Source organism: Rhinopithecus roxellana, chromosome 3 (assembly GCF_007565055.1).
Source record: "Rhinopithecus roxellana isolate Shanxi Qingling chromosome 3, ASM756505v1, whole genome shotgun sequence".
Taxonomy (NCBI): domain Eukaryota; kingdom Metazoa; phylum Chordata; class Mammalia; order Primates; family Cercopithecidae; genus Rhinopithecus; species Rhinopithecus roxellana.
Window position 1 is genome coordinate 122091946 of NC_044551.1, and position 27436 is coordinate 122119381.

The following is a 27436-nucleotide window of genomic DNA, read 5'->3' on the forward strand; positions in this document are numbered from 1 at the left end:
CTGTAGTGTCAAGTAAGAAGTTTTCGGCCGGGCGCGGTGGCTCAAGCCTGTAATCCCAGCACTTTGGGAGGCCGAGACGGGCGGATCACGAGGTCAGGAGATCGAGACCATCCTGGCTAACACGGTGAAACCCCGTCTCTAATAAAAAATACAAAAAACTAGCCGGGCGAGGTGGCGGGCGGCCTGTAGTCCCAGCTACTCGGGAGGCTGAGACAGGAGAATGGCATAAACCCGGGAGGCGGAGCTTGCAGTGAGCTGAGATCCGGCCACTGCACTCCAGACTGGGCAACAGAGCAAGACTCCATCTCAAAAAAAAAAAAAAAAAAAAAAAAAGTAAGAAGTTTTCAAGAGCCTGTATATTGATAACACTTCAGGTTTCCATAAAAGCAAAACTCTAAATGGAAAACAACAAAGTGACTTTGAAAAGAGTGCTCCAATGCAGTTCCTCAATTCATCCAACTTGCATGTGCTGCTGTTCCTTTTACCATTTTAAGAGTTACCATCTCAACAATCCTGGGAAGAACACTTCTCCTTTCGCAAACAGGTGAGGCACATCCTGTTCAAAAGCATTATAACTAACTAACTTACTCTTTCTTTCTTTCTTTCTTTCTTTCTTTCTTTCTTTCTTTCTTTCTTTCTTTCTTTTTCTTTTCTTTTGTTTCTCTTTTTTTGGTATTCTCTATTTGGTCTTCTCTATCTCTCTTTCCTTCCACTTCCTTCTTCCTCCTCCTGGATGACTTGATGATTCTTCTTTCTTTCTTCTTTTCTTCTTTCTTTATTGCTTTCTTCTTTATTTTTGTTCTTTTTCTTCTTTTTTCTTTCTTTTTTTATCATCTTAGGTTTAGTGTTCTTGTAGCTTCTTGTAACGCCCTACTCCCAATCCTCCATTTCTTCCATCCTATCCTTCCTTCCTCCTTCACATTCTTTTGTTCTTCACCCTCCTCCCTTCCTCCCTCCCTCTTTCTCCCTCCCTCTCTCTCCTTCCCTCCCTTGACTTATTTTCCCCTTCCTTCCTTCCTTCCTTCCTTCCTTCCTTCCTTCCTTCCTTCCTTCCTTCCTTCCCTCTTTCATGAATAAACTTTTCTCTGTATATATTCATAGATTTGGAAGCAATATGAAAACCTATTTAGTTCATGCCTCTGGTATTAAGCAGGTCCACACCTAAAATAACCTAGACAGAAAAGAAAAAAATATGGCTAGGGCTGTCAACCTTTTTGTTGGAAGCTTGCTAATGTCAACATTATGGAGGCTGATGTGCCAGGTGGTATGAGGAAATAAACTTGTACTATATAAAATATATGAGCTACTGGCACAGATTTAAAGTGGTGCTGCTGTTGTGGCCACACCTGGCCCTGATGGAATCAAGCTTAGATTGGGCCTGGCACAGTTCTAGGGTAAACTGTAGGATAAGATTGATTTGCTAGGACAGGTAATAACTTCCCTAGAACTGCAAGCATTTAATATAAAGTGACTATTTATGCCACCTTCTGCCAAGTTTGCCATGCAAAACTATTGTTGAAGAATGCTAGCCAGCAGATACTGATCAAGTCATGTCATGCCTTCCCTTTCAAAATCTTTCAGTGGCTAAGAAATTCAGAGGACTGTGCTTAATTTCTTTTTTCTTTTGAGAAAGCTCTGTCGCTCAGGCTGGGATGCAGAGGCACGATCTCAGCTTACTGCAACCTCTGCCTCCTAAGTTCAAGTGATTCTCCTGCCTCAGCCTCCCGAGGAACTGGGACTACAGGCGCACCACCATGCCCAGCTAATTTTTGTATTTTAAGTAGAGACGCATTTTCGCTATGTTAGCCAGGCTCATCTCGAACTCCTGACTTCAGGTGATCCACCCGCCTCGGCCTCCCAAAGTGCTAGGATTACAGGGGTGAGCCACTGCACCCAGCCTGTGCTTAAAATTTAAGTTCCTCCATGACTTGATTTCCAGATACCTTTATAGCCTCATCTATAGCAATATTCCTGTCCCCTTTGTGCTTTTATATGGTGGCATGGCAAATATTTAATGGTCAGCTCTCTGGCAACAGAACAGAAGCAGTGCTTTGTGGTGGTTCCAATTTCTGTGGTGTAAATACTCCCACCATGGCTGACATCCACCTACCAATGTGAAATCCCTGAGAGTGAAGTTGGGAAGAGAAGTGCACAAGTGTTCTTGCATTTTTATGTGAGCCAGTTCCAGCGCACCACTGTCTCTATGCCTCCCCACTATCTAGAATGTTCTTTACTTTCTCCACACCTACTCTTCCTTCCACACTCAGCATCTCTGACACCCCCAAACCTCCATCTCCAATTCAATCTGAGTTCTACGCCTCTTGTCTGTGTTCTATTTTGCACCTTGGAAGGTTTTGATGTTTCTTTCTTTTAACAAGTATGTATTGGGTGCTCTCTGTGTTTCACACATTAGCTTACGTCTGGGAGAAACACTGTTGAAGAGAGCAAATTACTCAGGCTTCAAGCACATTTGCTTAGCCTCTTACAAATGCAGACAAACAGTAAATGTGGTAAGCGCTATAACTGGGCTAAGAACAGAGGAGGGGCACCAACATGGAGCATAGCCTGCAACTATAATTATTGCACTGAGAGAGTAAAATTAGAAGAAATCCAAACTGTGAGGAACAAAATCATCCTTTTTTAAAAAAATATGATTCACCCTCAAAAAGATGAGTGATTATCCCAGATCCAGCCTAGGGAAATGCAGTGAACTGGTGTAGCAAAGGACTTTTGATCAGACTAGCAGTAGACCAGTGAGAGATATTGCCTTCACCTTTCCCACATGGTGCCCCTCAACACATGAATAGGTACTTGACTTGGGCTCAGCAAATCTTACTATCTCATCCACTTGGCAACAGTGCTTGTCCCAAAGATGGGCCCTTGATCCAATGTGGGTAGTGAATGGTATCATTTTTATCCTGAGATTAATATTTAGAGTATGGAGAAAAAAAAGTTATCCTTCCCCCACTGAGTTTACTAAACTGGTATGTCATAGATCTGGGATTACCACAGGACAATTTTTCCTGTTACTTAAAAGAAACTGCCAACCAGGCAGGGTGGCTCACGCCTGTAATCCCAGCACTTTGGGAGGTCGAGGTGGGTGGATCACAAGATCAAGAGATTGAGATCATCCTGGCCAACACGGTAAAACCCGATCTCTACTAACAATACAAAAATCAGCTGGACATGGTGGCACGTGCCTGTACTCCCAGCTACTTGGGAGACTGAGGCAGGAGAATCGCTTGAAGCCGGGAGGCAGAGGTTGCAGTCAGCTGAGATTGTGCTACTGCACTCCAGCCTGGTGACAGAGCAAGGCTCTGTCTCAAAAAACAAAACAAAACAAAACAAAACAAAAAACTGCCAAACAGAAATGGAAAAGAGAAAGTTCTGGTTGAGTTCCCTGTTCAATTCCGAGTCCCTGGGACCTCCAGCTCTTGCTTTGTCGGCTAGGTCATCTAAGCATGCTTTGCCGTTGTACCAGTCAATAAATTGTATCTTGTCTTTGCTGGTTTGAGTTACAGTTCTGTCATGCAACCAAATGTTTTCTGACAAATACAGTGACCCTGGATGAGGCCTCAAGAAGGCAAGACTGGATTGTGACTGCCAATAAGAAAATGTACCTCCTGGGAGGGACTTGTTCTACTATTTCCTTCAAGCTTCTCTCTCTGACTTAAATCTGTCTGCATTCCCAGATGACACCAAGCCCCATGGGGTTTACAAATAGAAATAAGAGGAAGTCCCTATGCAGGGACTTACCATTTACTTGAGACAAATGAATCCAAAAAACGTGATAGAAAACTACCAGCTAAACTGGGGAAACAAAGGATGAATTAATCAATTGTATAGAAGGGTGAGGAGAGAATAAAAGTAGCTCCTTAATAATAAATAATTCTTATTCAGCAACTTAGATTTTTTTTTGCCTGTGTTTATCTCATTTTATTCTCTTCTACAACTATAAAGAGATAGAAACCTTTGTTCTCCTCATTCTTCAGATGAGAAAACTGAGATTTTATGTAGTAAGAAATTGTGTAGCTTGCCCAAGTTCACATATCTAGGAGCTGCAGTCCGTTTCACTCCAGTAAAAGTCAGAAGTTGAGTCTGTTTTACTCCAAATCCCAGTCACCACAAGTCTTTCTTGAGATGAGTGTTAAAACTGTTTGACAATTAATATCACAAACGAGAAAAATAATACAGAAGTTTTTACCTGAATTTCAAAAACATATTTTTGAAATTACATGGAATCCTATTCCTAAGAAAGCACTGCAAAAATCAACCAACCAACCGAACAAACTCAAAAGTCAATTAAAACTTTGTGGGGCCAGGCACAGTGGCCACACCTGTAATCCCAGCCCTTTGGGAAGCAAAGGCAGGAGGATCACTTGAGCCCAGGAGTTTGAGAACAGCCTGGGCAACATAGTTGGACCCTGTCTCTACATTTTTTTTTTTTTTTAACTGGGCGTGATAGCTTGTGCCTGTAGCTATTTGGGAGGCTGAGGTGGGAAGATGACTTGAACCCAGGAGGTAGAGGCTGCAGTGAGCCGTGATTGTGCCACTGCACTCCAGCCTGGGTGACAGTAGGAGACCTTGTCTCAAAAAACAAAAACAACATTTTGAAATGTCATAGTAGGCATATTACAGGTTTAAAATTATTAAGAGAAAAATTTATTTAACTTTATTTAATCTGTTTTCCTCCAAACTTACTTGGACCTAGATCCGTTTTGGGAGAAAACCTCATTACATAATATGAAATTAATATCCTATAAAACATTCTTGGGGAAATGCTTCTCTTTTATAAAGAAAACATGAAACTTTGAAAGTGAGTGCAAAATAAAAATCAATCAATCAATGCATGTATATTGTGTGACTCCAACCTACTAAACGTTATTCTATGGGCTATTTAGGGGCAGTGAAAACAAAGAAGTAGCAGGCAGAATTCAAATCTCAAGGAATTTAAAAACTACAGCAATAAAAGACAATAACTAAGACCCCCCCCTTGTGCATTACAAACGCTCCTTAACTTATGATAGGGTCATGTCCCAGTCAACTCATAAGTTGAAAATATCAAAAGGAGAAAATGCATTTAATATATAAACGTACTGAGCATCATTGTTTAGCCTAGCCTACCTTAAATGTGCTCAAAATACTTACCTTTGCCTATAGTTGGGCAAAATTATCTAACACAAAGACTATTTTATAATTGAGTGTTGAATATATCATGTAATTTTTGAATACTGTACTGAAAATGAAAAACAGAATGATTGTGTGGGCACTTGAAGTAAGGTTTCCACTGAATGTGTATTGCTTTCACACCATTGTAAAGTTATACAATCTAAAGTCGAGCTATCATAAGTTGGGGACCATTCGTGTGTTAAGATAGTCTCTATGATAACCTCTTCCACGGTTACAAAGATCAGTAAAAACAGTTCCTGCATGCAAGGAACTTATAGTCTAGAAATGGGGAGTTGAAGGATGAGGGAAGATTAGTGAGTTGGAAAAATCAAGACAAATTTTTTTTGAAGAAGGTAGCATTTGGTCTGGAGTTGGCTTAAATTTTTTTCTTTTTCTTTTTTCTTTTCTTTTTTTTTTTTTTTTTTTTTTGAGACGGAGTCTCGCTCTGTCACCCAGGCTGGAGTGCAGTGGCGTGATCTCGGTTCACTGCAACCTCCATCTCCCGGATTCAAGTGATTCTCCTGCCTCAGCCTCCTGAGTAACTGGGGACTACAAGGGCATACCACCATGCCCAGCTAATTTTTGTATTTTTAGTAAAGACGGGGTTTTGTCATGTTGACCAGGCTGGTCTCGAACTCCTGAACTCAGGTGATTTGCCTGCCTCGACCTCCCAAAGTGTATTTTTTTTATTTTCTAACAAATAAAAATTTAAGGTTTTTGTGTAATTAAAGAGTATCTATAACAGAAAATGAATTGCTATTTAGAATATATAAAAACTTCCTACAAATAAATAATACAAACAAAACAATTCAATTAAAAAATAGAGGAAATGACAGGCATTCATACAGAGACTATACAAACTGACTTGACAAAATGCTCAGTATCACTAATAATTAGGGAACTACAGATAAAAACAAGATGAATACTTTATACCTAGCTGGTTAGAAAAAAATAAATAAATAAAGACAAGTTCTATATACTGTTGGGGAATGTTGTAGGGAATTAGGTATTCTCAAAAACAATGGAGTTTAAAATGATAAAGTAATTTTGAGAGCAATTGGCTTGTATCTATCAAATTTTTAAATTGCCAGCTCCCTGTGATCCAGTCAATTCACTTCCCAAAGAAACTGCTGAAACTGTGCATAAAGTTGTGCATTTGTTGTAAATTGTTTTAATCACAAAACATTTCGCAAAAGCCATCATGACTGTAGAAGTGTGGTTAACACTTATTATAGTGCATTCATTCAATATCATTCTCTGCGGTGGCTAAACAGAATGAGCTAGATCTCTTTCCATGACAAAAAAAGAAAGCTCTTCAAGACAAGTAGAAAAATTAAGTTGTTGTCAGGCGCAGTGGCTCATGCCTGTAAGCCCAGCACTTTGGGAGGCTGAGTGGGGTGGATCACGAGGTCAGGAGATGGAGACCATCCTGGCCAATATGGTGAAACCCCGTTTCTACTAAAATACAAAAAATTAGCTGGGTGTGGTGGTGCACGCCTGTAGTACCAACTACTTGGGAGGCTGAAGCAAGGGAATTGCTTGAACCAGGGAGGTGGAGGTTGCAGTGAGCCGAGATCATGCCACTGCACTCCAGCCTGGTGACACAGCAAGACTCCATCTCAAAAAAAAAATCAAGTTGTAAAACAATATATATTATGTAGTGCCATTAAGTTATTATTATATTTTGAGACAGAGTCACTGTGTCACCCAGGCTGGAGTGCAGTGGCCTGATCTTGGCTCACTGCAACCTCTGCCTCCTGGGTTCAAGCGATTCTTATGCCCCAGCCTCCTGAGTAGCTGGGACTACAGGTATATGCCACCAAATCCGGCTAATTTTTGTACTTTTAGCAGAAACGAGGTTTTACCATGTTGCCCAGGCTGGTCTCACACTCCTGACCTCAAGCAATCCACCCACTTTGGCCTCCCAAAGTGCTGGATTAAAGGCATGAGCTACCATGCCCAGCCTAAATTAAAATTTATATGCATAAATCTGTCAACATATGTACATCTGTGTGAAAATATGAGAATGCAATAACGCAAGACATTCCCACACAATTATTAACACTAGTTACCTCTGGGACGAAGAGTGGAGTTAGGGGTCAGGATAGGTAAGAATTTTCACATTTTACTTTATGTTCTAATATATGTCTTAAACCATTTGCACTGCGAATATATTCATATAGTATTTACGTACTTTCTAAGAAAAAGCAAAAGAAGTATTCAAAAGAAGGAATTAATATGAGTGAGTACAAGCTAAGAATGAGTTTGCTTGCATGGCACAGTGAGGCATCTCATCTAATTATGGTCTAGGATGCTTCTAGATAGAAAGGGGAATTAAAATTTTATAGGAAAAATGGATCTAAATTAAAGTGGAATTTGGAACTAGAAAGAAGAGTTAAGGTTTCATGCTGTAGCTTTCGTATTACTTAGGTTAGTTAAGATGCTAGATGCCATAAAACTTTAGCATCACTGCTGTGCTGTCACATTTGACCTTAGAAACTTAACGGGGGTATGGTAAGAACCAAAGTGGGACAAATTCCACCATACATCACCTAAAATTCTCCTTCAGCTTGTCAAGTTTATTAAAAGTTGACTTTGGTTTCTCATAGTAGACCTATCAGCTATACCAGTCTAATAATCAGAAAAGGAGGATTAGTTTCCAAAGGCAGTTTTTTATTTTTTTTATTTTTATTTTTTTTTTAAGAAACAGGGTCTGGCTCTATCACCTCAACTAGAGTGCACTGGTGTAGTTATAGTACACTGCAGCCTCAAATTCCAGTGCTCTAGGGATCCTCCCAAGTAGCTAGGACTACAGGTATTCACCCACACGACCAGCTAATTTTTTTTTAATTTTATTTTTTGTAGAGACAGGGGTCTTCTAATGTTAGAAAGGCTGGTTTTGAACTCCTGACCTCAAGCAACCCTCCCACCTCAACCTCCCAAAGTGCTGGGATTACAGGCATGAGCTGCCACGCCAGCCTAGCGGCTTTATAAGGAAAGAATTGCAGAAGTCTCTCTACTTAGAAGGTAGTTGGGTCCTTAGCAGGCATTCTTTCCATTACAGAACCACCACAAGGAGAAACTATACCAGTCTAATAATCAGAAGGAACTTTTCAGATCATCTTCCTTCCAGTGGCTCTCCATTTTTCTCAGATGAAATCCCACTTCCTCACCCTTATTTAAAGGCCCTTTGTGGTGTCTTCTCACAGCAATGCCTCAGCCCTACTCTGTCCCTCCTTCACTGGTTCTGCCACAAAAGCAAACTGTCCCAGTGCTGTTTCCACAGCCCAACAAGGATGGTAGGCACTCCCATGGGTATTTACCACTGATGACAGTATTATGCATTTGGCAAAGAAGGCTGTTCCCCTCTTTGCTAATCCTGCCTCTTATCCTCTTCTTAATAACCATGGAATAGTAGAGGTCAGGCTTTTACTTTTCTTAAGACTGTACTAATGGCTGGGTCATTTGGGAAAGGAAGTTGAATGCAAGAAAGGGAAATATAACTGCCACTAGCAGAGGCTATTTTTAGAGTCCATAGGCTTCAGCCCTCCTCAGAATCCATCACAGGGCTTCTTGGCTTCACTCCTGGCCTGCAGCCATTGGGGGGGCCGGTTTACTTCCTAGTGTGGCTTCTGTACCCATTTATTCCTTTAAGTTTAATTCAGTTGCTGAAAGATTTAGAGAGAGAAAAAAGTTTCTTGTAGTCCATGTCTCATCTTAGATGAATTAATCCCTTTGTGCCTGTTTCCTCTTTTGTAAAATGAGAAAAGTAACAGCTAGTATATGCAGTTATTGTGAATATTAAATGAGTTACTATATGTAAAGCTTTTAAAGCAGTTTCTAGCAGTTCTGGATAAATGTTAATGAATTCTGGATAAGTTCTGCATAAATGTTAATAATAAGTTCTGGATAAATGTTAGTTATTAATACCCATATCACATTATTGAACTTAATGCCTCATGTCTATTACCTTACACTTCCACAGTTGGGTCTTTTGGCATAGGCAAAAAATTTCTGGTTTTCGCTAATAAATTCTATCTGTTGGCTTAGAATCATTATTCTTTTTTTTTTTTTTTTTTTTTTTTTTGACGGAGTCTCGCTCTGTCGCCCAGGCTGGAGTGCAGTGGCCGGATCTCAGCTCACTGCAAGCTCCGCTTCCCGAGTTCATGCTATTCTCCTGCCTCAGCCTCCCGAGTAGCTGGGACTACAGGCGCCCGCCACCTCGCCCAGCTAGTTTTTTGTATTTTTTAGTAGAGACGGGGTTTCACTGTGTTAGCCAGGATGGTCTTGATCTCCTGACCTCGTGATCCGGCCGTCTCGGCCTCCCAAAGTGCTGGGATTACAGGCTTGAGCCACCGTGCCCAGCCTAGAATTATTATTCTAAACTGGTGGAATTTTTTCAGTAGAGTCTATCATCCAACATGTAGATTATTATCTTCAATTTAGTTTGGGATACCACCTGAGTTCTCCCTCACTGTGAATATTGATTTTATTTATTTAACAAATTGGTGAAGGGTTTCTTATGTGCCATGTTCCTGAATGCATGTGTATGTTGTATGCTCATGAGTGTTTAAGGAGAGACTGTTTCATCTCAAAGGTGCATATAGTTTTTGATAAAGGAAGTATGTTGAGCACATGTAATATAAACACTTAAATATTTGGAGATGGGGCAAGGTAAAGAAAGGATCCTGGATATGGGCTGACTTACTTTGAGCAAATTGTTCCATAAGGATCTAGCCTGGAAGATCCTTGGAAGGATCTAGGTTGGTATAGTTTTTATTAAAGAAATTTATCTTGCAGAAATACATACTAGATAGGTTAGTTTTTATTTTTTAATCTTACTCCTTTAAATTTAAAAATATTTATTAAATACATCACACCTTAAGGGCATGAATAGGGTGAGGTTAGCTTTGTTTAACCAAAACAGGGCAGCCCGTGAAGCTTAAAAAAAAATCAAATATCAGACAAGTCACAAGAAGGCCTATTTTAAGGAGTAGTAAACTAAGAGCTGATCCAGACAAAAAAAATTTGGTAGCTTTAAAACGATTTCACATTTATTTGTAGTAAGGGTTCTACTTGGAAGATGCAAGCCTTGTGGCTAGATAACTATAAAATAAATTCTTGTGAGTTAATAGACTTTCAGACTTTTAGAGAAGTTAGAGCATGTAATGGAAGAAGAAATACTCATGATTCTCAGTGGTGATGTGGAAGAGAAGAAAGCGTTTTTGGCAGCCAAAGGACCTACACAAAGCAACATATCCAGTAAGGACTAAGGGCTTGAACCTGTCCTACTCTAAACAGGAGGCATTTCAGGAGAGGACTGAGCAGGAGATATAGCCTGTTGTGACTGTGGCTTTACTACATCAAAGGCTGCAGTGGATCTCGATAATGCAGAAGAATGTTTCGTTTTATAACTCACAGTGAATATGGCTGGACAACGAAACTATTTTATAATTTCTTTCCTGAAAGATAAAGGAGTTAGAACATAGAATCTTTAATTACACAAAATCTTAAGACTCCTTCAGGGATGGCAGTCATTCCTACCGTGCTGAACAACGTGTTGTCACGGTCAGAATCAGAACGAAATTGATTAAGGGTCTGAAACAGTTTGGCAACTCTTGGGCCCTTATGCTGATAAGAAAGCTGATGAGACAGAGTAATGAAAAGAGGCTGCAAGAAATGACCATTCATGCATTCAGCCAACATTTAGGTCACCCTCCTATATTCCAGGCGCTGTACATGGCACTGAGAATGCAAAGCTAAACGAGTCACGGTCTACTGGTGGGAGCCTTCTCAGTGGAGAAAAGATGAACAAGAGAAGTGCCTGCTGAAGACCTCTCCTAGGGCATAAGCCAATATAGAGGTGGGGCAGCTACGTCAGCCTGAGGTGTCCTTAGGCAGAACAGAAAGTGAGAATCAGATCTGTATCTCATTTCTGAGCATCTGGATTGTAGCTTTCCCTTCACTGACTGTCAAAGGAGGTGGTTTTAAAAATCAAGCCAAACAGGTTTCCATCTTTTCGGAAGACCCCGGAACGTGCCAGTTGATTCTGACAATTTTTCATGAACAGAAACACCTAGGAAGTGAGAACTGGTGAGTCTTTTCAAGAGGCGGAAGTCCCTCAAAAGGGGCTGTGTTTCGTAAACGGCGCCCCAAAGGAGCTGAACTACTTCCATCTGGAGGAAAAAGACTCAGGCACTGAGGGAAAGGGAGGGTGTACGTCTGGAGTAATTTCAAGGCTTTTTCCGTGTTATGTGATGTGGCAACAAGGAAAGATTTTTTCGTCTTACTATGTTTTAAATTTTTCAATATTTTCTTTTCCCCCCTTTTCCCTTCCCAGCCACTCCGGTTTGGGTTTGCCACCTGACTCATAATTCCTTTAGAAAGTGGAGTCGAATTCATAAAAGTGATGGGGGGAGGGGTGCGGAGAGGGAAGGCTGGGAGCCCCAGGGAGTCTTCACTACCTACACTGCCGCTCAGCTCTCAGCACGAGTGGAGGTCGGGGTGGGGACACGCGGCTCCCGCCCGGGATGGCTGATACTCTACGAGCCCTGGCGGCCCGCAGCCGGGCCGGGTGACTAGGCGGCGGGCAAGGAGGGTCTGCGGCGGGCGGGCGGCGCTGCAGCAGCCTGGGCACGGCCGCCGCCGCCCGCGGGCGCGAGTGTGCGCGGGTGTGGAAGGCCGGCGTGCGGGCCGTGAGGGGTGTGCGCGCGTGAGCCGGAGCGGGGCTCGCCCCTCGCCGGCGCCCGCCGGTGATCGCTCTCCGGCCGTCCCCCGCACCCTCGGCCCCCCACGGCCGTTGGTCCGGGCGGGGGAGGGAGAAAGTGAGACTCAGTGTCATCACCATCCATTGTCAGAAGGGGAGGAAATTGGAATCCAGCAGCGGCGAGCAGCAGCTGGGCGGTCACATCTGGGAATGCAAAGCCGACCTCCCCCCCCTCCTCCTCCTCCTTCACCTCCTCCTCTTCTCTCACCCAGGATCACTTCCGAAACCACTTCGCTTTCAGCCCCTGCCTCGGCCAGAGGTTTCATTTTTAACTGAATATTTACGAAAGCTGGAAGCGTGCGAGGAGGGGGTGGGGTGGAAATAGCGGCTGCTTCTTTTCCAGGGATTTATTTAATGGGGATGTGTTCAAGGCAAGAGCGAATTCAGAAGGATATCGACGTCGTGATCCAGAAGTCCAGAGCTGAGAAGGACTGCCTGTTTGCAGGTGAGTTCTTGCTTTTCCAGAACCTTGGACCCAGCGCCCCCTTCCCAGTTTTCTGACCGCGACGTGTGTGGCTGGGGGTGGGGTGGAGCGTCGCACGTCCCCATTCTGGGGTTCATTTGGCAACAGCTGCTGCAACCGCGGAAGCTAAAAGGGGGAGGGGGCGCCAGCCTCTCCCCTTCCCCTCCCCCCACCCGCAAGTCTGGAGCAGCCACCAGCTTTGAGGGCAGAACCCGCGTGGCCCGAGCGGGGGTCTAGGCGAAAGGACAGTACGTGGTATTTCCAGTCCCGCGTAGTGCCCAAAACCTCCAAGCACGCCTCCTGGGTTCCAGCAGCAGCTGCAGAGCGGGGTTGGTTGGATCCGCCGGGTTTGCGCAATGGGCTGAGCGGCGGCGGCTGGGAAGGGAGCCCGCTGCGCTGCGCTGCGCTGGTCAGCTGCGCCCGGCGCCGACGACCCCTGGGGGCAGCGCTCGGCCGATCTTCGGCCCCTTCGGCGCCCTCTAGTCCCCTCCGACTGGCAAAGAGAAGGGATTCCTCGGATTCCCAAGGCACCCAGCGCCCCTTCCTGGTGGTCGCCTTTCGTCCATTTTGCTCGCCCGTGAGAGAGATCGGATTTTGCTTTGGCTGCCGCGAGCCCGGCGGGTGCTGCTTCCGGCCTCCCTGACCGGGAAATTCCCGCCGTTGCCATGGCACCCGGCACTTGTTGCGGGGGGCGGCCTCCCGCTGCACCCAGTCAGGGGCCCGCCGCATCCCCTGGGACGCGGCGCGGAGAGGGTTCCTAGCCGCCCTCCAGCCCTCGCCCCCCGCCCGGCCAGGCCTCCCCTGACTCCACCGAATGGGGGGCCCAAGTCATGGTCGGGGTTAAAACAAATCCACTCCATGGGTAGCTTTTAACAGGACTTTCTGTTTCAGATTTCAGATACTCAGACTCCACCTTTACTTTTACCTACGTTGGCGGCTCCAGAAGGTATTTATGTGTATAGAGTTGCTTCATTTCCTGTTCACACGCTTGTGTTTCCTTTGTTCTTAGCGTGTTCCGTGTTCGGGTATTTTGGTTGCTTGTTTGTTTGATTATTGTGGCTTTTCTTGACCCACAACCGAAGCCTGACGTCCCTCGGTTTTAAATAGCGAGGGGAGGGGAATCAGTCTTTGATTCAGCTGTTTGGAAGACCACGCCACAGGCAATGAGCGTTGAAACTGTTCTCCTACAGTACTGGATTACTCTTAGGCGATTTGGGGTTGATACAGGCAAGCCGGTGCAAAACTGGAATACTGGATATTAAGTGAAATGTATAAAATACACAAAATGTCACAAAATAGTTTGATCACAAGTGTTGATTTTCCTGGTGAGTTGGGGCTGCTTGTTTCCATGTTTTCTGAAGGTTCACGTAAACATGCAGCCTGCCAATTCTCTATACATTTTTTTTTTTCAATGAGTGGTATTTCGGTTTTCACGTTTAGTTGTAAGAAAGAAATTGGAGATTTATATGTAGCTGGAGTGGATGACTTCTTTCTTTTGGGGGAAGAATGAGAGATGCATATTTCGTTAGTAAATTGTGAACAACTTGAAACAAACCCAAATCCAATTTTGAATTTAGGAAGTAGAGTTAAAATGAAAGGTAGCCATTCAAATACTATGCCTTGCTGCCTTAACTTGTTAACTTAGGATTTTCTTCCTTTTAGCCCTTTAGGGACACAGTAGTTTAAAAGAGCAGTAGCCACATATGAGAAGTATCAGATATAGCTTAGAGGGAATTCCTTAGACCAGCCCTGCTGTTAAGACTTAACGTCAAATTCAATATTGTTTGATCACATTCCAAAATATATCTTAGCTAATGGAAACATTTATAAACATATAAATTGCAAAAGAAGCTTTCTTGTGTGCATACATTTTTAAAAGCTTGAAATTGATGTGAACTTTTAAAAACACGTAGGATCTGTATTACATTCTACATCTCAAAACAAATTTAATTAAAATGAATATCATTCGAGTATATACAATACGCCTAAACCCCAGAATTGGCACATTGATTTACTAGTTGAAAATGTAACAGTGAATCACCAAAGTTCAGTGTATACTTTTTGGGAGAGAATGAAATTACAGTATTTCTTAATTTACTGTAATGTCATCTTTGTAATTATGAATTAATAATTCAATGAGAGGAGACCTGGTTGATTAAATTAACGCTGGTCCTACACATTATATCTAAAGGATCTTCGTATATGACTAGTATCCTCTTCCATTATTTTAACAGTTAAAATACACAAAGTGGCCCATTAAAAACAGAGCTGACTTTTCACCATTGCTGTTTTTCTGGTGAGACGTGGGCAGGAAGGACAGGTGGGCTTTTCAACTAACTAGCTTTCTGATTTTTAATAAGATACCTTAGTTCTTTTGGCCTCAGTTTACTTATCTGCAATCAAAGGGTAAGTCATATGCTTAATCACTAAGATCTGTTAGATACTGCAGTTAAGATTCTTTATCAGCAAATTATTGAACTCTAGTGTTAACATAGCTAGAGGTGGAAAAGGGAGCAAGGCCAGGTGTTGGGATGAATAATTAACTAATCAAGATAACATCAGTTTTCACCATAGGAACAAGTACCATGGTTGCTCTTAAAGTAAGAGATGTTTCCTATTTTATGTAATTTTATTAAGGGATAGTGTTTCCTTTTGTCACTGATTTAAATGTACCTAGATGTTTCTTAGCCATTTGGCTAAGATCGAGCGCAAGTATACCTGGGCCTTTTATATCTAATCTAATGTAGACCAGCCTGTTAAAAGAGAAAGACAATTGATTAAACTGCTGATGTGTTGCTTTGTTATCTCAAAAGCTTGTTCTGTAATGCAATATATAAAAAATTGTTACAGTGTAGTAACTGTAGATAATCCCTTTATAATTTGTATATAATGGGGAATACCATTTATTTTCTGAAAATAACATATTTGTTTTCATTACCAACATTAGAAACCAATATTTATTAATCTATTTCTCATCCTGACATTTCAGTCAGACTCTTAAAATAATCTTGCTGTATTTTGATTTAATGTGCTTATCAACTTATAATATTGAATTAATAGTGTCACTTTAGGTGAACTAGACTTCACTGAAGGAGTTGGGAGCCTTATGGAGAGAGAGTATATGATTATCTCTATTTGTATTTAATTACCATTTCATCTAACCATTAAGAACATACTTCAAGAATAATTTTTAATTCAAGTTGTAGATAAAACGTACTGTACCATTTTCTTTTTGACATTTTCCAAGAATGAGTTACGCAGTATCTTTAAAGACAAATATTGATCTTACATGTTACTATTCAAAAAAAATAAATAATACAATCATTTTGTTCTACATGTATACTTTTAATTTTTCTGTGGATAATAAGAAATGCCAAGAGACGATTGTGTCCATACTGGCAAGTGGCCTAATAAATTGTCCTTTTATTTGGTGGTCATCAGAGTGTCAGTTAATATCTTGCTATTTTGCCTTGTGGACTTGAGGTAGAAAGGTTCATGGAATTCTATCCTTGCTTTTGGATGTGCAAACTGAAGCTCAGAGAGTTGAAGACCCATAGTCACTTCTGCCAATTAAATGAAGCTGCCATGTAAACCTGTTCCGTCACACTCCTGAGACCTCCTTCTTCTCCATTAATGTTCTCAAGCTTTTTGAGCATGCAGACACTTTACCATAAAAAAATTATGTAGAAGCATACTTGAGAGTTACAGTTTAAAGAAAAACAAGGTGCAATTACTTAGTTATTAGTAGCATTTACATATGCTTGAAAACTTGTGCTATATATATGGTAAGATTAATTTATTCTAACAATGATCTTGATAATCCTCCTGATTCCCAGACTCGTTGGAATAGCTCCACAGCTATCAGTGGTTCTGCCACAGGTTCGGAGCCTTCCCAGTACTGCCTTCTTATTTGAGAGGTGTGCTAAGAACTATAAAGCAGAGGCTTCAATTGTACACAATTTGGAAGTTTAGGCAAAAGTCATTTCTTCCCTATACTTTGTCGTGCTTATCTCCTGTCTCTTTTTGTTTTACTGATTAGCAATAAACTCCTTAACACCCAAAGGTTTGGGCTTCTGTTCCTTTCACTTGCAGTCAGACATGGAGTTAGTGGCAGAAGAAACAGAAGGGGTAAGCTGCATGGTGACAGCTACTGAGGATGGATAGGAAAGCAGGCTGAGTCCCTGGGGCCAGTGGTTACCAAAGCCAAGGAGAGAGCAAGGGGAGCCCAGTGGGCCTGGCCATGGACTGCTCTGGCATTCTGAGTATGAACTTTCAGCCAGGAATGTATTGTGAAAATATTACTGTGAGGTTTTAAAAGTACACAAATAAGAATTATTTTTTGGGAAAAAAAAAGAAAAAGTTAGAAAAAGAGATATGCCCAAAAGAAGAAAGTAAAAAATACATGACTTCTGTTAACATATTAAAATTTATTCTTTTGGATTTTTATGAGTCTATATGCATATAAAATATGTATGCATCCCTAACTCTTTTGAGACCACTTTTTTTCACCCAAGAATATAACATTGATTTCTTTCCTTTAGAAAATATGTGAGACTAAAGAATGTTTATTGAGAGTTTCCCAATCAAGGAGTATGACTCTCTATAATAATAAGTCTAATGTTTTATTAGAAATTATAATGAAATTAGAAATTTAATATTAAATTTGGCAGGATGTTGTGAGTTGCCTGCATATGTACACCCTTTATTATATGACTAGACACTCTTTTGTGTGGTCACGGATATATTGGCATCTTTTGAAGTGTATCCTTTTTGTTTCAGGAGCTTCTGTCTAGATAAATAGCAAGTGTGACACTGATAATAGTAATCGAATATTCCTCAAAGCATAGGCTCCTTCCTCTTTCTCATGGGCCTTTCTTTGCACATGCTGCCTGGAAAACTCACCCACAATCTATTTTCCATCCTCTCCTTCGGCCCATCCCTGCTCAGCCCCCTTTGTTGAGATAGTTGCTAAGCCAGATTCTCTGAGAAGCCTTTCCTGGCATCTTCGTCTGTATGATTCTGCTAGGTGTTTCTAAAATCATGTTGTTACAGTATATTGTAATTGCCTATTTATGTCTGTTTGACTGTGAGCCTCTTGATGATGGGAATTCTCTCCTATGCATTGCAGTTTCCCCAGCCCCTAGCACGCTGTCTAGCCCAGTATTCCTTCTCAGTAAGTAGGTGTTGAATGACTTACAAAATGAATGCTAATAGATCTGGCAGACAAGAAGGAATTTCCTAGCCTAAATGACCAGATGTGAAGACTCAAACACTTCAGGGTCCCCAATCTGGTGATGTGACTTGCGATGGAATTTCATACGAATCCAGCGTGACGGAAGTTGCCTAGTCAAGTTATAAGTCCTGTTCTCTGGGTCACGTGTTCAAATACTTTTAGGGGACAGATAATGCAGTATTTCAGATACTAGGGAGTGATGACGACTGTGGCTCACTGGAGAGTTTGGACTCCAAGAGTAATTAATTCAGTTAAAAAAATTGACAGCACTCTGGTGATCAAGAAAACTTTCTAGGGGCCCTAATCCACATGAGCCCCCAGTGTGTAATTCCATAACTCGTGGGATGCCATTAAGAGAGACAATCTACTTGATTGCTAAAAGGCCTTTGTTTTCTTTGGAGTTCCCCAGAAAGGAGAAGTGTATGTGTGTGCAGGGGTGAGGAGGGGGAGGATAAAGAAGCAATACTATCCCCTTAAAAAGGTTTGTCAATTTTCATTATGAAAGAAGATCAAACGTGCCCACTCCAGAAATCTTGGCATATACAATTATTTTGAAGCCATTCTGTGTTCTTCAAGATGTCACAATGAAAAGAGTGATTTTTTTTTTTTTTTAATTAACATGTTTCTCTTGGCAATGGGGACTTTCTCACCATACTTTTACATCACTTATTATATATTCAGAATATTGATTTTTTAAAAGTGTGTTCCTTGGCGCCCTGGGAACCTGCCTCAGGAACTGGGGTAGCTGTGGGGAAGAGTGTGAAGGGAGCTGAATGAGTGAGCGAGGATCTGAGTCTTCATATCTTTTTTAAAATTGCGGCTGCTTTTTTCTGTTATGTATAACAACTTATTTTGAAAACAGTTTCATTGTTGAGTTTTAAAACCACTGACCAAAAATAACCACCAATTTAACATAAGTATACCTTTATTGAGTTTTTTTGTATTAAAAAATTTAAACTCCATTTTCTTCATGGATTAAGGTGATCCTACTAGTGATATTTGTTAAGCATTGTCTCTGCTGTTTTCTTTGCTGGCCTTGCCTTATCCCGTGTTTCCAAAAAATACAAATAGGCATTTTGTCAGCTACTTCACATTTTATAGCAGGAAAAACAGAGGTTTGGGTGATTTAAGTAAGTCACAGTTAGTAAGAGCCATAGGATACAATTCAGTGTAAGTAATTGTTTATGTAAGCCTTAAGGGACATTGGTTGAATTGGCATGACTAGAATAGTTGGGAATGTTTGGGAATGGGGAGAGATTCCTAATGGGATGTCTGCCAGGGACCATACTGAAAATCTACTGGCCAGTGCTAACCATAATAGTTGGAAAAGTATGTACACTGGCTGTGGAATCCTTATGCAAATATTTGGCCAATCCATCTAAATTTCTCATAATTTCTCTCTGTAGCATTTTTAAGCAGACATATAGCTGAAATTTTATCAATCCTAAAAATATTTTGTAATTCTCTGCCCAGATTTGCATTTGGGTAGCTTGTGCTGTAGAAGATATAGCTTGCTTTAAGATAGCTGCCACTGATTAGTTTATTTTAGTCTATTTTAATCAACTTATTGCCTTGTAATCTTTCCTTTTTCATTCTCTAAATTTCTGAAATTCCATCTTTCATGTTCCCCAGGAAAGACTAGTTAGGTGTGTTTTTATTAATAAGACTTATTATCCTCATTTCACCATGACATAATTTGGGCTTTCTGTTCCAAGTTATCCTACTTGAATGCTGGACATTTCCACCTGCATATTTGTCATTTTCACCTCAACCCAGCACATCAAAACAATCCCTTATTACCTCTTTAAAAGAGCTTCTCTCTCCCGCCTTTTTCTAGTCAGTATCACATCTTTTGAGCCAGGTATGGGGATTACAGTTTCAGATTTCACGTCAAGTCTTCCTCTTCTCGTTCCTGAAGCTCCACCAACCTCTACTTTGAAACATTTTTGGCCTCTTCATCCCACCCCATGTTAACATTTAGCCCATGCCCTGTTGGCTTTGACTTAGATCAATCACCTTAACCCAGTGTCTTAAAATTCTTGATTTTGAGTTTCTTATCCATCCAGTTTATTTACATCTGAACTCTTTAAGCATGAAATTAATCATTCCTCTGTTCAGAAGCCTTCAAATATGACCACAGCTTTTTCCATATAGACCTAAAACTTACATTCATGGCCTTTGAGGGCTGCCTTCCCTGTCCACTGATACACGTTTCGCATGCTTCCTAACACCTACATGCTTCTGTTTGCTTAGTGACCATCCACCGTCCACTCAACAGCAGTTTGTATTAATTTAGTATAAAGCTGTGTAAAGTTTATTGATTGATAACATCTGTGTCACATAATATGATTGGTTTGGATATCAAGATCATGGTTCTTTTTTTTTTTTGAGACGGAGTCTCGCTCTGTCGCCCAGGCTGGAGTGCAGTGGCGGGATCTCGGCTCACTGCAAGCTCCGCCTCCCGGGTTTATGCCATTCTCCTGCCTCAGCCTCCCGAGTAGCTGGGACTACAGGCGCCCGCCATCTCGCCCGGCTAGTTTTTTGTATTTTTTAGTAGAGACGGGGTTTCACCGTGTTAGCTAGGATGGTCTCGATCTCCTGACCTCGTGATCCACCCGTCTCTGCCTCCCAAAGTGCTGGGATTACAGGCTTGAGCCACCGCGCCCAGCCAAGATCATGGTTCTTATCACAAAGAGCAGTTCATTGTATTTTTTCCTTGCCCACGAATGGCATCTCTGTTCATTAGAATACATAACGTTTTATGCATAGGAGGATAGAGTAACAATATGAGTAGAACAAAGTAAGAATGAGAGGAGAGGATCGTAAAATTTGAGGATAGGGTGAGAATGTAAATAGATTTATGTCCATCCATTACAGATTAATAACCACAACGATAAAAGCCTTGAATGTTATTTATTTGCATATGAGTGATATTTCTGTTTGTGGCTGATACCCTCTTGGTATTAAATGGAAGATGATAAATTATTCAATATTAATTTTAGAGTGAGACATCTATTGAAACCTTTGTGCAGTCAGGTCAAATTTCTGTGTACAAAAATTAGCAGAGAGGTTGCTGCTGGTTGACTTCCCCTAGGATGGTATCTTTCTGAACATTTTGAAATATAGATTGAAAAGGTGGATTTGTCAACTAACTCTGAAGTGCTGTAGTTATTTGTGTTTTTATCATTGTTTTATTGTTTATTTTATTTTTGAGATGGAGTTTTTCTCTTGTTACCCGGGCTGGAGTGCAGTGGTGCCATCTTGGCTAACTGCAACCTCCACCCCCAGGGTTCAAGCGATTCTGCCGTCTCAGCCTCTCCAGTAACTGGGATTATAGGTGTGCACCACCACAGCCGGCTAATTTTTTTGTATTTTTAGTAGAGGCGGGAATTCACCATATTGGCCAGGTTGGTCTCGAACTCAGGTGACCTCAGGTGATCCGCTCTCCTTGGCCTCCCAAAGTGTTGGGATTACAGGCATGAGCCAGCTATGGTGCCCGGCCTGTTTTATTGTTTAAAAAACAAGTACAAGTTGTTATTATTCAAGGATTGTTGATAGAATATATACTGTATTTGAAGTGTAGAGCTGAGGCAGAGGCTGATTAATATAACTAGTTTACATTTGTTAGCCTTTCACATCTGTGAAGGAATAAAATACAGACAAAAGTGGAAAACAAACCAGGAAAAAAAAATTGTTAAGCACAGAGCTGCTTAAAAGAGTGATGTCACATTAAAACAAAAAAGTCGAAGAAATAAGTCCCTATTTTGTTTAGAGACTAGAACTCCAACTGCTAGCCAACTGCCTAGAATATGGTAAATATTTTCTTTCTTTCTTTTTTTTTTTTTTTTTTTGTTGAGACGGAGTCTCGCTGTGTCGCCCAGGCTGGAGTGCAGTAGCCGGATCTCAGCTCACTGCAAGCTCCGCGTCCCGGGTTTACGCCATTCTCCTGCCTCAGCCTCCCAAGTAGCTGGGACCACAGGCGCCCGCCACTTAGCCCGGCTAGTTTTTTGTATTTTTTTTAGTAGAGACGGGGTTTCACTGGGTTAGCCAGGATGATCTCGATCTCCTGACCTCGTGATCCGCCCATTTCGGCCTCCCAAAGTGCTGGGATTACAGGCTTGAGCCACCGCGCCCGGCCGTAAATACTTTCTAGTTTCTTAAATGACAGAGTAGTATTCCTACATTATGTGTTGGCATTTCCCAAACTGTTAAAGTAGATGTTAGATTTGTAGCCAAATATGTCTAGGAAATGCTTAAACAATATAAAACAGTTTTAATGATTGGCTTTTTAGAACATTATATATTAGTGTTCTTTATGCATATCCAAGAGGTGAATGAAGTATTTCGGGTTTTTCAGACTTACTTGATTACAGATCTGAAATATCTCAAAACAGTTGTTTTGTGGAAAACACTTTGGCAAACTCTGAGTCTTATTCATTAAAAATAGTTTCTGGGTAAACAACAGTGTAATAGAAATGGAAATTACTGATTCATATTGAGCCATGAAGAATTTATTTTCAGCAATTTTTATAGAAGTTGCTTTATGACAAAGAAAGCTTTGGTTAACTGGCATTTGGCATTTGATGCCCCTAACTTTTCTACATGAGGATTTATTTCTCTGGTTCTCTCTCTCTCTCACTCAGTTATACTGAATCCATTTATGATAAGGACTCTCAACCTTTCTTATTCATCAAAGCCCTGAAGTTGGCAGAGCCTTCTCTGGTACCTGATTAGAAGTCCGTCTTCTGTCTCATAGGGAAGTGTTAGAGGTGAATAATGATTCTGTGTAGCAGAAGTAGTCATTATGTCCTCTTAAATTCGGTCACTGACTGCAGTAGAGCTTCTTAGTGAGCAGTCTATGATGGAGTGTACTTTTGGAGAAGCTCATGGTGGGGAAAATCTGGAATTTATCTAAATATTTGATTTCTTTGATAAGTTACATTAAAAAATCAATGAGAGTATCTATTTGGTGAAATCATTTTCCTCCATGTGACCAAATGAGAAGTTTAGTGAAAGATTTAAAATCGTTTCTCAGAATTTTTCTGCATTAGTCGGGAAGCAAACCCCTTTTTTTAGGCAATGTCAGTTGTTAAGCTTTAGGGAACCACATGCTACTTTGGGTAATGCATGATTGGAGAGATTGAAGAGTGAAGTCCCTGCTTTAAAGTGTACTCCTGTGGACACGGTAATACATATATTTAAAATGGTTCATGTTAAGAGTAGGTGTATTTCTATCTAAATACTCTAGCTTTTGTGATTCAGGGAAATGAGTGGAGCCTCGCAAGTACAAGAATCTAGTAAATTCTAGGTGTCTCATGTGGAAATCAGTGTGCGAAATCTTAACTGAGTGAATTCTTGATTGTTGGCATCACATTTGTTAGTCTATATGTGTCTGTGTCATTGATCTCCTTAAGAAGAGACTCATAGATGTTGACTGGGAGACCCAAGCTGAATGCTAAAATCTGCTCCATGGATATAAGCTGATGCAGTCATCATTTCTTATTAAAATGCACCACAGCTAGATATGCAGCACACACACACAAAAAAGTTAGTTCCTCCAGCTGAAAAGTGGTCATTACTTTATTATCATCACAGAATTTGAAATGATTTCTGTAGTTAACAGATTTTATTTTTAGTTAACTTAGACAAAGTTTTAATAATTCACTGTGAGCCAAATTCTTTCTTGATTCTCCTTTTTGGAGCAGTCCATCTTTACGGGAAAGCCAGCCTAGAATTGTAATTTCAGTTTCAGTTAGGTGATTTCAATGAGAATTGTATTTGGCTCAGAAATGATGAGACTGGGGCCAAGAAAAATTTTAAACTTTTTTTTTCATAATCATATTACTAGTTTGATTTCATATGAACTTCCTTTGTTGACTTTCTGTGCCATTAATTTAAAATTTCCAGTATCCTCAATATTTGATGTCTTATATGTACAGAATCCTTTCCAGCTGTAAGTCATCAGCAAGTAAAAAATTTAGTATGGCAATAGTTTTCATAAGAGATTTTTTAAAACAGAAAAATGTTGACATTGCCAGCCTCTGGGTTGCATTTTGGGATATGCTGCATTTCAAAGGTACCTTTTAAATCTTAAGGCAAAGATTTTTTCAACATCTGAAGATTCTGATTTACAGAAATTAAAAAAACAAACAAACAAAAAAACCCCCTGTGCATTACACAGGCATATAAATTTGAATCAGGAAAATATAAAATTAGCTAATTATTTTTATTCAGTAAAAGTGCCTTGGCACAGAACTAAAATTGATAACTTATGGTTTTAGCATGTAGATAAGTACATGAGAGTAAATCCCATTTTTATATGAATAGAATTATCAAGTTTATTCATATATAGATTATAAAACTATACTAAACAAAAATTATTTACTATTACAAAAATTATTAAGAACCATTACAAAAATTCTCTGCCTACTAATTTTCAACCACCATAGAAATACAATATTTAATAATACTGCTGCAATACTTACATAAAATGTATTAAGAATGGATGTTATATTTCTGTGTTTGAATATTGAGCTTAAACATAAAACATGTTTGAAATGTGTTTGCGTGTGTTTCTCACACATACACATAACATGTACATACCTGAAACACGTACTGCAGTTGCAACACATCTTAAGCTTTTCCTTTTAAACATACCAAGATAACATTCTAAAATGAAGAATAATATCCGTGTCTCTCTTCATACTATCTCTCTATGTATATACAATTGCTATAGACATATCTTCGTATTTGATATAGATAGGTATATAGATATGGATAGATAAATATAGCTATATAGATATATGAGAGAGAAAGGGAGATTAGAGATCTATGTTTGCCATAAATCACGTTTGTTAACATAAACTATCTGATTAAACTGCTATTTTGTGGCCCAAGACCTCAAACATACAAAACTACTCTTACCAGGTAGAATTTTCTAAGAGCTGAGAGCTCATTCTCCAGGAGCTGGCTAAGGACCAGTCCTAAAGGCCTTTCTTGGAAATGTACAGAGTCTGAACAAACAAGGCCTGCTGAGTTAACCCTTTCCTATACATATTCAGACAGTGTTCAGCACAGGGCCTGACAGAAGGCAGTGTTTGTTATTATTCATAGCATTAGCCCAATTCTTGTTGTGAGTAACATGAACAAGGAGACTAAGGGGGAAAAAATGCCCTTTTGTTGGGTGACCACCCTAACTGATTTGAAAGTCTACAATTTTTTCAGCTTAAAATAGTATTTATTTGTAACATGTACTATTATTGAACAATAATTTCTAATAAAAAACTACACTAGTTTTCTGCCTATGGAGTAGCCACCTTTTTATTCCTTTACTTTCTAAATAAACTTGCTTTCACTTAAAAAAAATCTACCCTACATATCCACAAAAGTTAAAAAGCAGCAGTAGTGTACATGGATCAATATAAATGCATGCAGTTTTCTTTTCCTCAGTGTACAAAGTTTAAATCTAAACCTTTATAATTTTTAGAGTCCAGCGATTCTCCAGACTCCATATTTTGGTTATTATCAGATGCCAGCATTAATTGCCTTTCCTTTCTCCTGTTCTGGGTTCCTGATCTTCACATGTGTCTTTAAAACAGATTATTTTCTTTAGATTTGAAAGATTGGGTTTTTGTCTTCATTTCTTATTTGTTTAGCCTTGTATTTCCCTTTCTTTAATTGAATTGTGTTATTGAAAATTAAATAATTTCTCTGTGAAGTAAAAAATCCTGTTTCAGGGTGGGCTGAAGTGCCTTTCTCTTGGCAGGTCTCTCTCACTTGGGCCACTCTCCCATATCCTTAGAAAGCCTGTGTGTATTCTGATACATTTGGCAGTTTCTACTGGCTTTTCTTGTATTGTCTGACCTCTTTTTTATTTCAGTGGTGCATCCTGGTTTTACCCAACAGGCAAGTGGTGACTCCAGTGCAGGTGACGCAGAGGTGACACTAGAATGAAGTGAAATATTCTGTTGAGGACTAAGTTCATGTTTTTGCTGACAGTGGCAGATAAATGTCATGGCTTCCCCCTACATAGTGCTTAGGAAGTTTCTTTTGATACATGTTTTAGAGAAAACATAAAACTTGTAATCAAGAAAATGCAACAATGGAAGAAATGCTTACTTGAGTAACTAATATGAGTTAGGCAAAGAAGATACAAATACTTCCCATTTCCTACTTTTAAATTACGGTCAAATTGTCCCAAGCAAATCTCTCATTGTCTCTATGTAAAAGATACAGAGAAGCCATTAGAAAAAGGTGGCTGGAGCAACTTCATACATACTGACAGCCTGAATGAACTGCCTCAGGATTTATATGTTTGACGAAAGTGTCTGTTTGATAATTTCAATTAAGTTTAAACAGTGTCATAAAGGGAAAGCTGTTCACATTCTGTGGGAGAGGATATTGGGGTACCAGACACTCATTGCTTGGCTGGCCAGTCTGCCTCCTTCAGCACTCTGGATTCACCCGTGCCCTTTATTCGTTTTTTTTCACAGCTTCCTCCCCTTTACTCACATTCTTTAGAAGCTTCCAGGATTTTTTTAGTTTTCTTTTTTTTTTTTTCCCACAATGACTCTCATGGCTGTTGCTATAGTTGCTATAAAAGGCAAGGTGGGGAACAGACGGGTGAATGAGCACAAAGGTCATTTGTAAACTGTTTGTGGTTAGTGCACCTCTGTTTACTGTCTGTCTCTCTCAGTGTCTCTGGGTGTGTGTCTATTTACAACATAAAATATAGGCACATAAATCTCCAATTTTTCTAGAGTAACTATTAACACAGTTAAAATCTGGAGGAAATCTATCTTTTAAAGGAAATATCAATTAGCAAATAAAAGAGTTGATTTCCCCCAACTCTCATTCCCCAAGGCTTGCTGAAGTGTATGACTCACATACATTCCATAAATAAAAACATTACTAGCTCATAAGTATGCTTCACTTTCATAAGCCTTCCAAATGTTAGTAACTTAGTGTTCCCCTTTTTAAGGGTTAGTCTGTAAGTGATACTGGAAGTCATGTGGTAAGAAAGGGGACAGAAGTATAAAATCAGACTAAAGTAAGAAAGTAAAATCTGGCATATTTGGCATAGATTCAGTCAGCTTTGTATACTTTGTTAGGACCTGAGGGCATACCTGATTTTCATAAAATCGATTCTCTGTTATTAAAACAAACAGGTGAAAATGATTTTTGTTACCCTACTTGACAAGGCATCTGAGTACCTTAAGTGTGTTAGAAATTTTGCAAGTGGTTCAAGATGGCCGAATAGGAACAACTCCAGTCTCCAACTCCCAGCGCGAGCGACACAGAAGACCGGTGATTTCTGCATTTTCAACTGAGGTACTGGGGTCATCTCACTAGGGAGTGCCGGACAATCGGTGCTGGTCAGCTGCTGCAGCCTGACCAGCGAGAGCTGAAGCAGGGCGAGGCATCGCCTCACCTGGAAGCGCAAGGGGGAAGGGGATCCGTTTTCCTAGCCAGGGGAACTGAGACACACAACACCTGGAAAATCGGGTAACTCCCACCCCAATACTGCGCTGTAAGCATACAGGCATTCCAGGAGAATATATCCCATACCTGGCCGGGAGGGTCCCACGCCCACGAAGCCTCCCTCACTGCTAACACAGCAGTCTGCCGCGATCTATCCGCAAGGCAGCAGCGAGGCTGGGGGAGGGGCGCCCGCCATTGCTGAGGCTTAAGTAGGTAAACAAAGCCGCTGGGAAGCTCCAACTGGGTGGAGCTCACAGCAGCTCAAGGAAGCCTGCCTGTCTCTGTAGTCTCCACCTCTGGGGACAGCGCACAGCTGAAGACCAAC

The 27436-nt window shown here is 40.6% G+C and overlaps 2 protein-coding genes across 7 annotated transcripts in view; one reads left to right on the forward strand and one right to left on the reverse strand.

The window, feature by feature from the left end:
• Window positions 1-11092: 11092 nt before the first annotated feature.
• The window catches only part of PARP8 (poly(ADP-ribose) polymerase family member 8), a 206259-nt gene continuing 189915 nt past the window's right edge, over window positions 11093-27436 (forward strand). For 4 of the 6 annotated variants that reach the window (XM_030926743.1, XM_030926746.1, XM_030926744.1 and 1 more), the window contains exons 1-3: window positions 11622-12194; window positions 12279-12380; window positions 13290-13344. In XM_030926743.1, coding sequence (XP_030782603.1) covers window positions 12086-12194; window positions 12279-12380; window positions 13290-13344 — 266 coding nt within the window. In that variant the 5' untranslated portion in view covers window positions 11622-12085. Of the gene's footprint in view, window positions 11263-11621; window positions 12195-12278; window positions 12381-13289; window positions 13345-27436 lie in introns of those variants that run through there. The other 2 variants (XM_030926745.1, XM_010364404.2) reach the window with 1 other exon arrangement.
• On the reverse strand, window positions 11469-13164 carry LOC115896383. Its single transcript, XM_030926749.1, has one exon. It carries the CDS (start codon window positions 13125-13127, stop codon window positions 12525-12527), a length of 603 nt encoding a protein of 200 aa, XP_030782609.1. The 5' UTR covers window positions 13128-13164; the 3' UTR covers window positions 11469-12524.

Bases quoted from the DNA above. Each gene is read 5' to 3' on its own strand.
- LOC115896383 (XM_030926749.1), bottom strand. From the start codon at position 13,127: ATGCGGCGGGCCCCTGACTGGGTGCAGCGGGAGGCCGCCCCCCGCAAC.